At 42.4% G+C, this 14,105-nt stretch overlaps 1 protein-coding gene across 1 annotated transcript in view; it reads right to left on the bottom strand.

Moving 5' to 3' along the window:
* The window catches only part of AKAP13 (A-kinase anchoring protein 13), a 111,421-nt gene that overhangs the window by 23,147 nt on the left and 74,169 nt on the right, over window positions 1-14,105 (bottom strand). Inside the window, exons 10-13 of the mRNA XM_065872946.1 lie at window positions 7,859-7,926; window positions 5,643-5,706; window positions 1,861-1,996; window positions 313-425 (exon numbers count right to left, since the gene is read on the bottom strand). Coding sequence (XP_065729018.1) covers window positions 313-425; window positions 1,861-1,996; window positions 5,643-5,706; window positions 7,859-7,926 — 381 coding nt within the window. The remainder of the gene's footprint in view (window positions 1-312; window positions 426-1,860; window positions 1,997-5,642; window positions 5,707-7,858; window positions 7,927-14,105) is intronic.

Here is a 14,105-nt window from a genome sequence, read left to right as displayed (position 1 = left end):
GTTTAAGAGAGTAGGCTTACAGCTGTGCCAAGACAGCTAGAACTGAACGTGTACGAAAGTCTAGGGGAAGAAGAAGCGTTTGTACCAGAGTCTGACCACATTAAAATCAATGACATCCTTCGGTGGACAACCATCTAACAACAGGATAAGTGGGTTTACCAACTCATTAGAAAGCATGTGATGCTTTACAGACAGTTCAGAGAAGTTTCACAGGAGTAAGGAAGAGGCAGGAGATGCGTTAGTGCTTGCATTCTAGGAGACTGCACAAAGTCTCTGCAGACGCACACAATACATGCAGTGGCTTCTGCTTACCCTCATCAGTAAGGGACTCTGTTGACTCATTGACCTTGCTGATTTTATTTAGTGAGTCTGTTGAATGAGACAGGAATTTCCAGGTGTTTGATATGTTCTCATCATTGCCAACTCTGTGGGAAAAAGGAAACACATACTGTCAGATACATTCTGAGAAGCCATAGTTTCCGGTCTTAAGTGAAGATCTGAAAAACTATAAAATGACAGCTGGCTGCAAGTACTACCATGATGGAAGACAAATTACTTATGTCAGGTACCCAGCAATATTCAACACAAACTATTAAGGAAGGTTGGAGGCACTTAACATCACTGCAAGCATGAACTTTTTGAGCCTTGGGTTTTTTTTAAACGATAGGTAGCAAGGAGGATGCTCTTCCTTCAAACTGCATACACATTATGTAAGAAATTTTTCTGTTGGAAACTCATGTCTAACCACTACACTTTTTCCCTGTGTTCCCTAAATAACTATAGACCAAGCACTTATATTAAACCATATTCTTCAAACTTTTCTTGACCCCAACTCACCAGCTAGCACCTTAGGCACCCAGTAGATGATGTTTGTGGTACAACAAAAGTAAGCCAGAGTCATTTAAAACTAAATTTTATTTAAAGGCCAACTTTTAAAAGTCATAATATAAACTCATTTGGATAACATAAGAACTTGGAAAAGAAAGCCTTTGGTTAATTACAACAGAAAGACAAAACAATATAAAAATACCTGAAACTTTTTGTTTTTAAGGAGGAGGAAACATTAGCCAGCACAGAGGTTATAGGAAGCACAGACAAAAGGAGATTTGCATCCTTCAGTTGGGAATTTTCCTCCAGCCTAGGTTAAGAGAGCTGCAAGAGATGTTTTGAGTCCTACATTTGAGATGACTCCTTTACTGGATGGGAAGGCAGGCATCTTACCCCAAACAGCCAGCAACATCATAATCGGCCCTGTGCTAATTACAGACAGCCGAGGCCTGAACAATCAGGGGCCACAGAAACTTCTGGAGGGACCACAAAAGGAACTCAGTGCAGATGAGGGACGGGGAACCTACTGTCGTACCTGGCCCATTTTTCACTCCCATGACTTAAGAGTCAAGGGGCGAGTTAAAAAAAAAAAAAAAGAAAAGAAAAGAAAAAAGCGAAACAAAACAAATTTACCCCCTCCCCCGAGGTTCATCTGACCAACAGAAAAGACCAACAGACATATGAAAATACAAGTGATTGAAACCAAACATTCAGAATTAAATCTTTTTTCCTATTCCCACTTCTTATTTTGATCTGAAAATCATCCTTTTAGAAGGCAGGTTCTTTAAAAGCAGGGCTGATCACATATAAGAGCAGAGGACAACTGGCCTAAAAATGGTGTTTAAAGGGGATCCTTGCTACAAAATGGCGACCATGATGGTACATCAAAGTGTAACACTCACCCCTCTCATCTGTAGCACTAACCCATTACGTTATACATTTCTTTATAAAACAATCTTTTTGTCAAATGGTATAAATTATTATGCTCTGTCACCTAGATGTCAACTGTCCTAGCTTTACATCCCCACTCACCCAGCAATGTTCTGAATGGAGACACTTTTGGAGAGCGACACACTCTGCTGGGACCGTCTGTTAGCAAACATGGGGACGGCAGTGGTTTCATCGGCCAGGAGGACTGCAGACCGAGGGCGCTCCTTGGGCTGGGAGGCTGTAAAGAAGGAAAGGACACCAAATGAAGTATCACCGACACATGCCCACCAGCACTGACTCACCTGATGAATGCCAAATAGAAGCAAACTGCTTTAAAAGAGATTTACCCTGGGAGTGTAAACAGGTACAAAAACCCTATGGAAGACAACTTGGCACCAGCTGTTGAAACGGTAAATGCCTATATCTTTGACCCAGTAATTCCATTTAGGATATGTTTATTCTACAAGATTTACTTGTTTATATTTGAAATGTCGTATGTCCAAAGTTATGCAATGCAAAGTTTGGTAGAAGCAAAATGAGTATCAAAAGAAGATCAGTTAATAAATCATGGTACAGCCTACATGGGAATACTAAGAAGCTTTAAAAAAAAACGAGGACACTCTCCATGAACTGACACAGATCGGCAGATAACACATTAAGGGGGAAAAAAATCAAGGTGCAGAATAAAGTGTGCAACAGACCACCTCTTATGTTTTAAAAACATAATTAATAATCCAAATTGGTATTTGCTTTATTTTAATAAAGACATTTAAGGAAGATAAATATAAAACTAAGAAAAGTGGTTTTCCTGTACGGTGTGATGGCAATGAGGATAAAGAATCGTGTGAAAGTATCATATACTAAAAAATTTAAACTAATTCAAAGTAAGAGAAAAGGAGACCGAAAGAATTTTAAGGAGAAAAGGAGCCTCAGAGATAACTGAGGCTGGTGTTCTTTGGGAGGACCTACCAAGAAACGTGTCAGGGGCTGGTTAGATATGCAAATTCCCAGCCCTCCTCGTTCTGTGCGGGTGGGACCTGGGAGCCTACACATTTACCAGCTCCCCAAGAGATGCTTCTGTACAATGTCTGAGAACACAGGTTTTGACCAATTCCGTTAATTTACAGATGAGGAAAATGCAACATGTGTTTGATGTCACATAGCTAATTTGTCCTCATACTGCGTATTTCTCTTGAACTTGACCAAAGAGCAAACTGGGGGTCTAATTTCATGCTAAAGTAGTCACACTGCCATCTGGGTAGCAAATTATTTCTCCTTGGTAGCTAACTAAACTGCTGCATTACCTGTCCATCCCCAGGAGCATCAGGAGCTGAAGGAAATAAGACTGGGGCAGCTGTTATGGCTTCACAGTATTACAGGATGTTTCTGACTTAATAAAATTAATAAAACCATTAATTTCCAATTCAAATTCTATTTAGAAGAAGGCGATATAATGAACACCAGAAACATGCTACCCTATAACACGACCAGACCCTTCCTGCAGGAAGCACACAGGAAACTAGGAGATGTGGGTCCCACAGCAACAGGGAAGAAGGGCAACTGGCAGGGAAGAGAACATGCTCAAGTGTTCAAGAGCCTGGAGCACATCCTCAGTGTCTCAGAAGGGAAGCTGCTGAGCAGATAAAATCTGATGGCGGAAGAAACACCGGTTCTTGAAGAACAGTAGGATGTGGGTAAGTCAGCAGAAAAAGAGGACATTCTGATGAGGAGAACTGCATGAAGGAAGGCAGAAACACTCTATTAATGTGACAGGGAGATAACAAGCAGAAGAGGAAGTAAGTAGAGGGGTGTATATAAGGGATCAGTGAAACGGCCGGAGAAGCAGAACGATGTCACTTCATGCAGAGCCCTGAAAATTATAAAGAACAACCTGCATCTAAAAGGCAGCGTAGGGGGCTGCAAACAACAACTTTCCCTTGTTGAAACCAATCCACTGCACTCAGGGAAGTTGCTAACTACTCTCTGAGCCTCAGCATCCTTATTTGTGATGGCGATGGTAGTGGTGAAAGCAAACACTGAAGGAGGCCTCTCACCAAGTGCTTCATTGGTGTGATCTCACTTAAACCCGATGACCACCTGCCGATACTATTTCCATCCTTTCGCAGAGGAGGAAAATGACATACAGGGGACTTAGTAAACGTCCAAGGTTACACGGCTGTTAAGTGGGATGCTGGGACTCAAATCCATCCAACCTGAATCCACAATCTGTACTCTTACCGCTACATTACCTCAGGAATTAAAAGGGGAAAACAGGAATACGAATACATGTGGGGGTCAGACATAATAGGTATTTTTTTGGAAAAATGCTATTTTATCTGATTTGAAAGAAAAAAAAAGGTTTCTGAAATAAGGGATAATGTCACAGAACAAAAGTTTAAGGAAGATTAGACTTGTAAAAGGTGTTGGAATGGGTTGGATCACTGGTTAAGGTGGGTGACAGTCTGGCACAACTTTTTCTTCTTGGAATCCACATGCAAAGACGGGCAATAATTGGACTTCTATCTAAAGGGACTCCACACCCTCCTGGTGGCACAGTCTCTACAGCCATTTCGGGGCCATCTGGAAGCACTCAGAGCAGTCGGGCACAGAGCAGTGGTCCTCAAGCTCGAGTGTGTGCATCACCATCACCTGGAGCATCTACTAAAACACAGATCACTGGGCTCCGCCTCTGGCATCTCTGAGGTAGTAGGTCTGGGTAGGGCCCAAGAATTGGCACTTCTAATTGACCCAGGATCTACACTTTGAAAAACACGGCCTGAGGGTAAGTTTCACATGGGCTCCCATAGAGCAAATTTAGGTGATATTCATTACTGCATCTTTATGGCAGGAGTTGGAAACAACTCAGACAACTGTCTTTGGGGGAACTGATAATTAAAATGTGGTATATATTTATGAAAGAACACCATGCAGCGATCTGAGACAATAGCTTACATATAGGAACACGCATAGATCTCAAAACCATATTGAGTGGGAAAAAAGCCAGCAGAATGGATAAGCAAGTCATATCATCTAATTTAAATTTAACGCACAAAATCTTAAGAGAGGGGCTTCCCTGGTGGCGCAGTGGTTTAGAGTCCGCCTGCCGATGCAGGGGACGCGGGTTCGTGCCCCGGTCCAGGAAGATCCCACGTGCCGCGGAGCGTCTGGGCCCATGACCCATGGCCGCTGAGTCTGCGCGTCCAGAGCCTGTGCTCCGCAACGGGAGAGGCCACAACAGTGAGAGGCCCGCGTACCGCAAAAAAAAAAAAAAAAATCTTAAGAGATATTTCCAGAGGTACACATATGTCTAAAGATATGGCAGATCAGAGAGGTTTACAGTAAATATACTGCAGTGCGTGCTGAGGAAGGGAAAGGAATGAGATAGGGAATGAAGAATGAAAAGGGGAAAATATTAAGTAAAACCAAAGTGAAGCTTTGCACAGACTGGAGAAGACAGATTGATGTGAATGGGAGAGGTGTGGTTTACCCAATTTGTGTACCACTGAAGTCCTTGGGGAAAAAAAGAACTAGTTTCGTAACTCCACAGTTTGTCAAGAAGTTTAAGAAGCAAGATCTCATGTGATGCAACTGTAACGCTGCTAGAAGCAAGTTTCACTGTTGACTCACGCAAGAGAAATTTCAAGACACACAGGGTTAAGGTGCTGCCTTTTAAGCTAAGACACACACTATTCTAGAACCTTCCAGAGAGTTTGATGGTAGAATGGTAAGCTTTTGGTCAATGAAACTGCAGCCTTCTCTAAGTATTCAAAATAGGTTTTCAAATCTTGCTTAAGAATAACAAATAAATACTACAGAAGTTCTATGGGTAAGTCCTGAACCAGAGAGGCGAAAAGGAACCATGAGAGGTGGGCTGAGCTACTTACACTTGTTTCTCATAATGACCGTGGGCAGCGAAGATGTGTCATGTGCTTGAAGGCTCCCTTTGGGCTGCTGAAAGGAAAAGAAAGCCTGAGTGAACACTGCATTATAATTTATCTTCTGTCAAGTTTCAAGTTTCTGCTCCTACTTCCCTGCTCTGTTCCTGCCAACAGTCCTCAGTACCCTAGGCCTAGCTACATCACCCACTCTGGCTCTCCTCTGAAACCGCCAAGCGCTCTGATCCTGCAAATTCCATCTCTTCTGCCTGGAATTCTCTCTTCACCGTCACAGGCACGGCATTCTTCTACTTCAAGATAATCCCTCCTTGGTAGAGCCGTCTGTTAGCTTCTTTCTTCTCCTCACCCGAGGCAGGGACTGGCACCCCTCAGGATCCTGCATGTACCCCCGCCTAGCTTTTTCCTTATTTATGGTCATCGTCTGCTTGTCCATCTTCACCAGAATGCTGGCTCCTTTAAGAGCGGCATCTGTGCCCTTTTCGTTTCTATTTCTCCAGTGACTCGCATTTATAAGGTGTAAAATAATTCTTAGGTAAAGTGCTAATTTTAAGACCTTTGTTGTAGCATGGAACAGAGACACTGTGAGAAATTACAGACTGAAGCAATTAGTCTGAGATAAATCATTAGTGAAAAAGGGTCCATTTAAAATGAAACTCCCCCTTTGAGGTTACATCCGTTTCTATGGGATGTGCTGTATCCCTATCATTCTCCTTCTCTATAGCACATTCACAGCAGTCTTACCAGAGATCACAAACTCAAATGCCTGTGGGGTCAGGCAGGTAACAAAGGACAGAGGCGAGTTGGAGGAGCGGGGGAGTGGCAGTCTGGGGCTTGTACATCTTGTCTAGAGGAGGCGGCAGCCACTCAGCCCCAGTGGATTATCACCCACCACCCACCTCTCTAACATTTAAGGAACTACAGGCCAGATACTGTTCTACCTGCTTAGGAGCTATTGATGGATCAAACAGTCCTGACTTCAGACTGCTTGGCAAGTTTAGTGCTTACATTCTAGTGGGGGGAAGGTACAGATCATAAAAAGTCAATGTAATATAATAATACATACAGTGTGTTAAGTAGACCCTAAGAAGGTGGTAAGTACTATGGAAAGAAAAGAAAAAGAGCAAGGTGGGAATTGGGAATGCTGGGTAAGGGGAAATACCAAGGCTGTGAGATCTTCCATTTCTTCAGGAGAAATCAGAAATCCAAATTGGTGTGAAATACGATTTTTCTATAGATACACTAACTCAAAAAAAAAAAAAAATTACTCCATGAGCCAAACAAAATTTATGTCCATGGACTGAATAAGATCTGGGGTACAGAGGTCTGTCATCTTTACACTAGAGTTCAGTGCTTCTCCAAGTGTGGTCCTCGGACTAGCAGTATTAGCATCATCTGGGAACTTACTAGAAGGCAAGTTCCTGGTCCCTCCCCACCCGCCAAATTGGAAACTCTGGGAGTGGGGCCCAGTGTCATCTTATAACAAGCCCCCAAGGTGATTCTAATGTACACTCCAGTTTGAGGCCACTGCACTAGATAAATGCGTTTGGTTATTGGAAGCACACAGCATGCTGAGCATTTGTGTAGATGGAGCTGGAGAGCACTCTTCTGACAAGGAACAAAGACATTTATGAGTGACTACTACACTGAAAACCACACAGGCCGCCTAAACGCCCATCTGCCCCCAGCCCCGTACTCTTCCTTAAGGGCTCTGATATGCAGTGCCTGTTATCACACAGCTGCATACTCAGAGCACGTACCATCATACACTTCCTGCTCCTGTCATGTGATCCACACAAGCCCGTGGAGCAAAGTGCTGCCACACAGGCCCGTTTAACCCTGACACTCCCCAGCCCATCAGCATGTCAGAGCCCCTGATTTCCACCTGCTGCCCTCATGGTCCTGAAGAAGGAAGCCAGGCGTGTGAAAGGCAGAGGAGGTCTGCAGACACAGTTAAGAAGAAAACCACTTCAACGGCGACACACATTAAAATCACAGAGAAATGGGCATTTAACGTGGAGCAGTTCTGAAAGCATTTCACCTTCCAAAAGCCACAAATTCCCGAGTGTGTTAAGAAGAGAAAAATCATTTTTGGTTATTTGAGTCTCAAAGTAGTCATTTCATCAAAATGATGAAAATAAACAAAAACTACAACCCCAAATCTCCCAACTCTGAAGATTTTATTGGTTTAGCCAGAAATGTCTTACCTTCATTTTGACCTTTGCACAGGAGGCCAGACATTCTCTACAGCCTTTGTGGACAAAAGCACCACAATCTGAAAAGAGAGCAAAACCCCAGGTGACATTAATACACAGCAAACAGATCCCCCAGACTGATTTTCCATTGCCACAGCAAGCGACAGACTGCCAGGTGAAGTCGCTCACACGTGAGAACGTGACTAGCTGAAATTACAGATTGCAGCCCTCTTCGAGGAAGCAGGCATGTGATGTCCTTTGGAGGAGGAGAAGCAAGAGCAGATGTGATTTCTGATTAATGAAAACTAGAAATCTGAAACTTCTCGGGCAGGAAGCTGAGAGGCTACAAAACTACAAGTGAAAGCATCTGCTGTCAATATGTAGGTCTAAGTCACAAATAAGACATAAATGGTATGTAATTACATATACAGAAATTTACATATACCTCTAGTAACACCCACAAATAATACGTAAATACAGCCCCTTAACAGGGGCTGTGGAATCTGTATGGCTGTGTCAAAGGTGGAATGTGAATGTGAAAATCTACCTTTATGTCCTTCGACTTGGAAACCTAACTACCCTGACCTTTTTGCAACACCCCAAGCGAGTCAACAGCTGCAGAAGAAAGGTCATCAGAACCACCCTAAAGCACCTCTGGGAGCTCTGACTCAAGAGAAAGTGGGAGACTTCCTGAATGATGAACAGAGATTTACCGCAAGATGAAACACAGCCCATAATCCTGCAAGGACACGAGTTTATTTCAACTCTTATTTCTCACTCCTTGGCCCATAAGGGCCACTGCTATATAAACCCCACCCTCTGTGCCTCACAAAAGGGTCATCATCAGCTTGTACTATGGTCATAAGAATGGTGCCAGGAGGCCAGAGGTGAAGTAAAACAAATACAAGAGCTGTCTGTGGAGACACCCCATGATGAGCATCTCTCCAGGGAAGGACTGCCTGAGAAAATCAACAGATACCACCCATCAGGCAACGCTTCACACCCTGATTCACGAAGCACCACGGGTCCTGCCTATGGTAACCCACGAATCATGGGCCAGGATGCTCTCCTGGTTCCTACGTACGGATTACGAGGACACTAGAATGGAGACTGCCAGAACCCCAGACGCTTTTCCCCATTCCTTCCTCAATGCCTACTCGGTTCACAGGTCTCTTCCCTGACACCACCAGTCACAATGCGTTGGATAATCTTATGGTTTTCTCCTCCACTGAGCGCTCCTCTAGGGTAGGGTCCCTCCATCTACTGCCGAATCCTTAATTAGGTCTCCCTAGCATAATGCCTGGCTCATGCCACCTACTCAAACGTCTGTTGGAGATCTTATGTCTATTTTATCCAAAAGCCAAGTGCCCTGACACAACCTAGATTACAGTATGTCAAATATCTTATCAACACTAAAAGGAGTACTAGAAGAACAGCCATCACACTAAATGTGATTTAGGTCCTGGCTCTCCTAATTAGTTAATGTTACCCTATGCAAGTTCCTTCTCTATAGGCCTCAGTTTCCTCAGACCTATAAAATGAAAGGAAGTACCACCATATCTTCCCCCCCAAGTTCCTTTTCTCTGTGATCCTATAAGACTCCTTATGCTACATCTCTTGAAGAAAGAGATAATTTTCTAAGTAAATCCACTAGATTGTTCTATAAGGTTCATGTTGCAGAAGAGTTTTCAACTTAGTCATCTGAATTATCACTAGGACTGACCCATCCTTCAGGGAAAGTTAGGGAAAGTTCCAAGTGGAGAAAATCTTGGCTGAAGCTATTTCCATAAAAGAGGCGATAGGGAGCAACTCTACTTTTGTTGACAGCATGGCCCAGAGCGGGAACTTGTCTGGAAGTGGGGTGGGGTGAAGTATTCTGGGCCTTTTACTCTCAGGCCTACCAAGCCTTCTATCTAGCTAAGCTCTTCTAGCTCCACCCCAAGTGAAATTCACTGTCTGGTCATTTTTCTGAAGTTAAACAATCAGAAGAGACATCCATTTACCAACGGCAGCATGAGGAGAGACTCTTCTGGGAAAGGCTCACTCAGGGAATCAACAAGAGGAAAAAACCTGGAAGGCTTTATCTCAGTCCCAGCTCTATTCTTACTTCCATTGTTTTCTTCTCTAGGAGAAGACTGCAAGGGAGCTATATGGATGCTCTGCTCCCTGCAATTTCTACTCTTTGGGATCATGACCATTTCCACATAGGTCGTGAAACTGTTCCAGAAGTCAGCAGCTATAAAAGGGTTATGTATCATTGAATATTAATGCCAGGGTTTCTCAGCAACATCCCCTTCTGGGCACAAGGAAGGCTCTGCAGAAAGAGACCCCTGGGGAGTGACTCATTCTAATCAGCAAAAGGAAACATTTTGACGATATTTTTCTCAAGGACCGGAAACCACTGGCCCTCATTAAATTGTCTAGTTCTCTGCTACTTGAAAATAAGGACACATTTTGATAAAGAAATCGTCTTACTACTCAGAGAAAAAAGCAGAATCACAAATAGAAACCCACATAACTCTGAGATGCCAATGCTGTTATGCCCTTCTATACATCAGGCAATGTAATTCATATTCCAGGATCTAGACTTGGTGAACTTTGGCTAAAGACTTTAAGCCCCACTAGCCAATGGTCTTCCAGAAAGGGTCAAAGAGGCAACAGGTGGGCTGGACCGTTTGCCTTGATTGATTTGTATTCAAAACTTTTTGCCTCTCACTTCTCAGAAACTTTTTTAATGGCTCCCCATCATCTTTAGGATAAAGCCCAAACTTCTTACTTAGCTTGACATGGCCCATCATGTGCTGTATCCATTTCTAGCCCCTTGCCATGTTCTGTCACACATCTGAGCTCTGAACAAACTGTTTCCTGTACTTGTGTCCCTTTCCCTCTCTTCCTTCCCTGACTAGGTTGGCAGGACTCAGCTCTGTGGAGTCTTCTCTGACTCTCGCAGGGAAGATAAGACTCCCCACCTCTATGCTTCTGGAATTGCATGCTTTCCTCTGTCATCGTACTGTACTGTGATGGCCATACTCTTCCACTGGGCAGAAAACTCATGGAGGGAGTCTAACTCTGTCTTTCTAAATTTTATATCCCTAGCCTCAGCCTCAGGCCCACAGTAAGCACTAGATGTCTGAAGGAGGGAGAGGGGTGGGCAGGTGAGCTCCAAGCTGCTAGACCCACAGCATGAAGTAAAACAAAGTAGTTAAGGCAAACATCTATATTCATCTTCTAGTAAGACAGAATGTGTTTTCCCCCCGTATCGGCCCCACTATCCTTACTCAGGGTACATGTCTCCCCTCCCCTGCTACACAGATGCCTGGGACCACGGAGTGGTCTTGTTGATCCATCATCTCTTTCTCATGCACAGGCTTTCCAGCTCCCCTCCCTATCTTTTCCCTCTGTCTTTCCCATACATCTTCTTTAATCCCATTCTTCCTTACCCTCTCTTGAGTCTTGCCTAGGTACCCTAGGAGAACCTCTTCTTCACTCCATTTTACTTAAACAAAATATACTTTAAAACATGGGTGATAAGAATATGAGGAAAACTAATGAATTCATATCATGGACAAAAAAAAGCCCAGATTTTGAAATGGAATTAAAGGTAGTGCCATATCCAACACCATCTTAAAAATGTTTAAAACTCCTCATAAAACAATAAGACAAAGAACCAAACAGAAAAACAATACAAAGACTATGAACAGGCAATTCACAAAAAACACAAAATGGTGCTCAAGCTCTCTAGAAATTAGAGAAATGCAAGCTCAAACAACATAGAAATATCATTTCACATCCAACCAGATTGGCCAAAATAAGTTCTAGGTACTGGTGAGGATATGGTGATGCAGGAGCTCGCATCATCTGCCGATGGACGGTACATCCATTTTGGAAAGTAATTTGGCAACATCTAGTAAAGGTAAAAACGTGCTCACACAATGAATTAGCAATTCCCTTCTTGGTATATAGCCTGGTGATACACGCAAGTACAATTAAGGATGTTCCCCGCGGCACTGTAACAGACAGAAATTGGAAATAACCCAAATGACTTAGCAGTGGAACAGATTTGATATATTCAAAAATGAAATACCATATAAGAGTTAGAAGTCAATAATCTAGACCCATGTGTTTCAATACCCTGTCTGGATCCCCCAAATATGATGCTGAGGAGAATAAAGCAAGTTACAGAATGAGATACACTGTATGGTACCACTTAAATAAACTAAAAACAACAAAAAAATTTTTTTGATATTTATTTATATATATGATAGTTATAAAACACTGGCTACATACACACTGAATTCATGATAGTGTTTGTCTTGAGGAGGAAGGAAGAAGAACGGGATTAGGCAGGGAAACGGGAATTCAACCTTAACTATAATGGTTTATTTCTTCAAAACTGAAAAATAATCTAAAGTAATATGACAAAATGTTACTTTTTTTCATCTTGAGTAATGGGCACATAGGTGTTGGTTATGTTATCCATGCACTATTTTATATTAGTGTGTTCTTTTTTAAAACCCAAATTCTAATTCCTTCAAAGTTCCCTGCATTTGCTTATCTTTTAAAACAAGTATAAAACAATTTTCAATTAGATTTTATTATCTTATATTCCAGTTAAAAAACAGCATTTTCTCCTTTGCTGTAATGAAAATCGGTATTTTAGGCATGAATGGGCAACACAGGGTGGTGGATTTGCTTGAGAACTTGCCACTAATTCTGATCTACAAAAATGACCAACTAGTACACCGTGGACAGAACTTGCTTTCAAGTTGCATTCTTCCTGTTTCTTTCCTCCCCATCAGTTCCATCACCCTGTAGAGAACTAAACAGTGGGAAAGGTACAATCACTTTTAAACAGACTTTGGCAATATTCAAGTTCTCAGGCCAGTGTTTGAGATTTAAAAGACAACTGCAATTGATGAATCATAAAAGCAGAAGTAATATTTAAAATCCACTTCTGGTAAACAAATTTTCATACAAATCCTCTTTAGTTAACTGAGACATGTCCCCAAACTCACAACCCAGTTGAAAATTTTAATATGCTTTATTAACATGGTCACAAGTCTTAGAGATAAACAGTTTGCATAGATGTCTGCTTAACTTACTCAAGTACCTACTTGGAAACCACTCTACTTGTCAGCAGGCTGTCCTGGACTCAGTTCATGGCAATGGTTTTAGTGGTATACGTGGGTGGTTTAGAAACTTCCGCCCCACTGACATCAGCCAAAGTCATGTGGTTAAAACCTCTGTTTTGGAAAACAGACAATTACTGAGAACTTAAGAATCGAAGACAAATCTAATACACTTTCAAGCTCTCTGCCACAGACTATACCATGTTGTTAGGGAGATCAAAGAATTATTTGGCCTTTTATTTATTTTTCAAAAAGATTTCCTGATAGCAGTAAGCAATATACTTTCATTCTATAAAGTTCTTCAAAAAAGGTCTTGGCACAGTGGTTTATGGGAACAGAGCTGACCCTTAATTAGACTCCTCTGAACTTAAAAGCAAACAGCCCAGCCTTCAACTTCTTTTCTTGCTACAAGGAGGCATCAAACAAAAGGATGTGAAGGAAAACCCACATGACTGGGAGCTATCATCTATTTGTTGCTGCATTTTTTTTTAACCTCTGCCACCAGATCTTTGGTGAACTGTTATATACTATACACTCTCTTTCAGCAGAAAAATCAAACAACCCGTTAGAGAGACTGGCTTAAGAAAATCAGCATTAAGAAGGGTAAGAGGAGTGGCCATGCCAAATTGAAATTACAGCATGGCATTTTCCAGGCCTCCCTGTTAAGGGAAGGATTCACCTTGAGTTGTGTTGGGGACCTGAAGGAAGGGCTCTTCTGCCACTTCAGTCCAGTGGGCGACGTGCTGAAGAGCTCCCCCTAGAGACAGGTCTGAGCAGCAAAATCCATCTGGGGAAAATTCTCTGACCCCTCTTAAGGATAAACGTTGGAGAGTTTTTTAACTTTAAGGAGAGAAAGGCGCAACTGCTTCCTATTGTGTCAACCCTAACCAAGACAACTCAAACAAAACAACAAAAAAACATTTAAATACCAACAATTTAGAAATACACGCTCCAAAATTATTTCCACAACTTCTTGTTTAAATTCTTTGGGGAGTGTGAGACACTGCCTGGTCTGGACTGACAGAGTGTAGATACAAAAGCCTTGTAAGATATTCTTGGTAGTTAGTGTAATAACCACAATGCTGATGTACAGGACAAGAGGAAAGCCAGAAATGACCCAAATCATCTTA

The sequence above is a fragment of the Phocoena phocoena genome, chromosome 2 (assembly GCF_963924675.1).
Source record: "Phocoena phocoena chromosome 2, mPhoPho1.1, whole genome shotgun sequence".
NCBI lineage: Eukaryota > Metazoa > Chordata > Mammalia > Artiodactyla > Phocoenidae > Phocoena > Phocoena phocoena.
The sequence above is the reverse complement of the archived record's forward strand: the minus strand, read 5'-3'. Positions and strand labels throughout refer to the sequence as shown.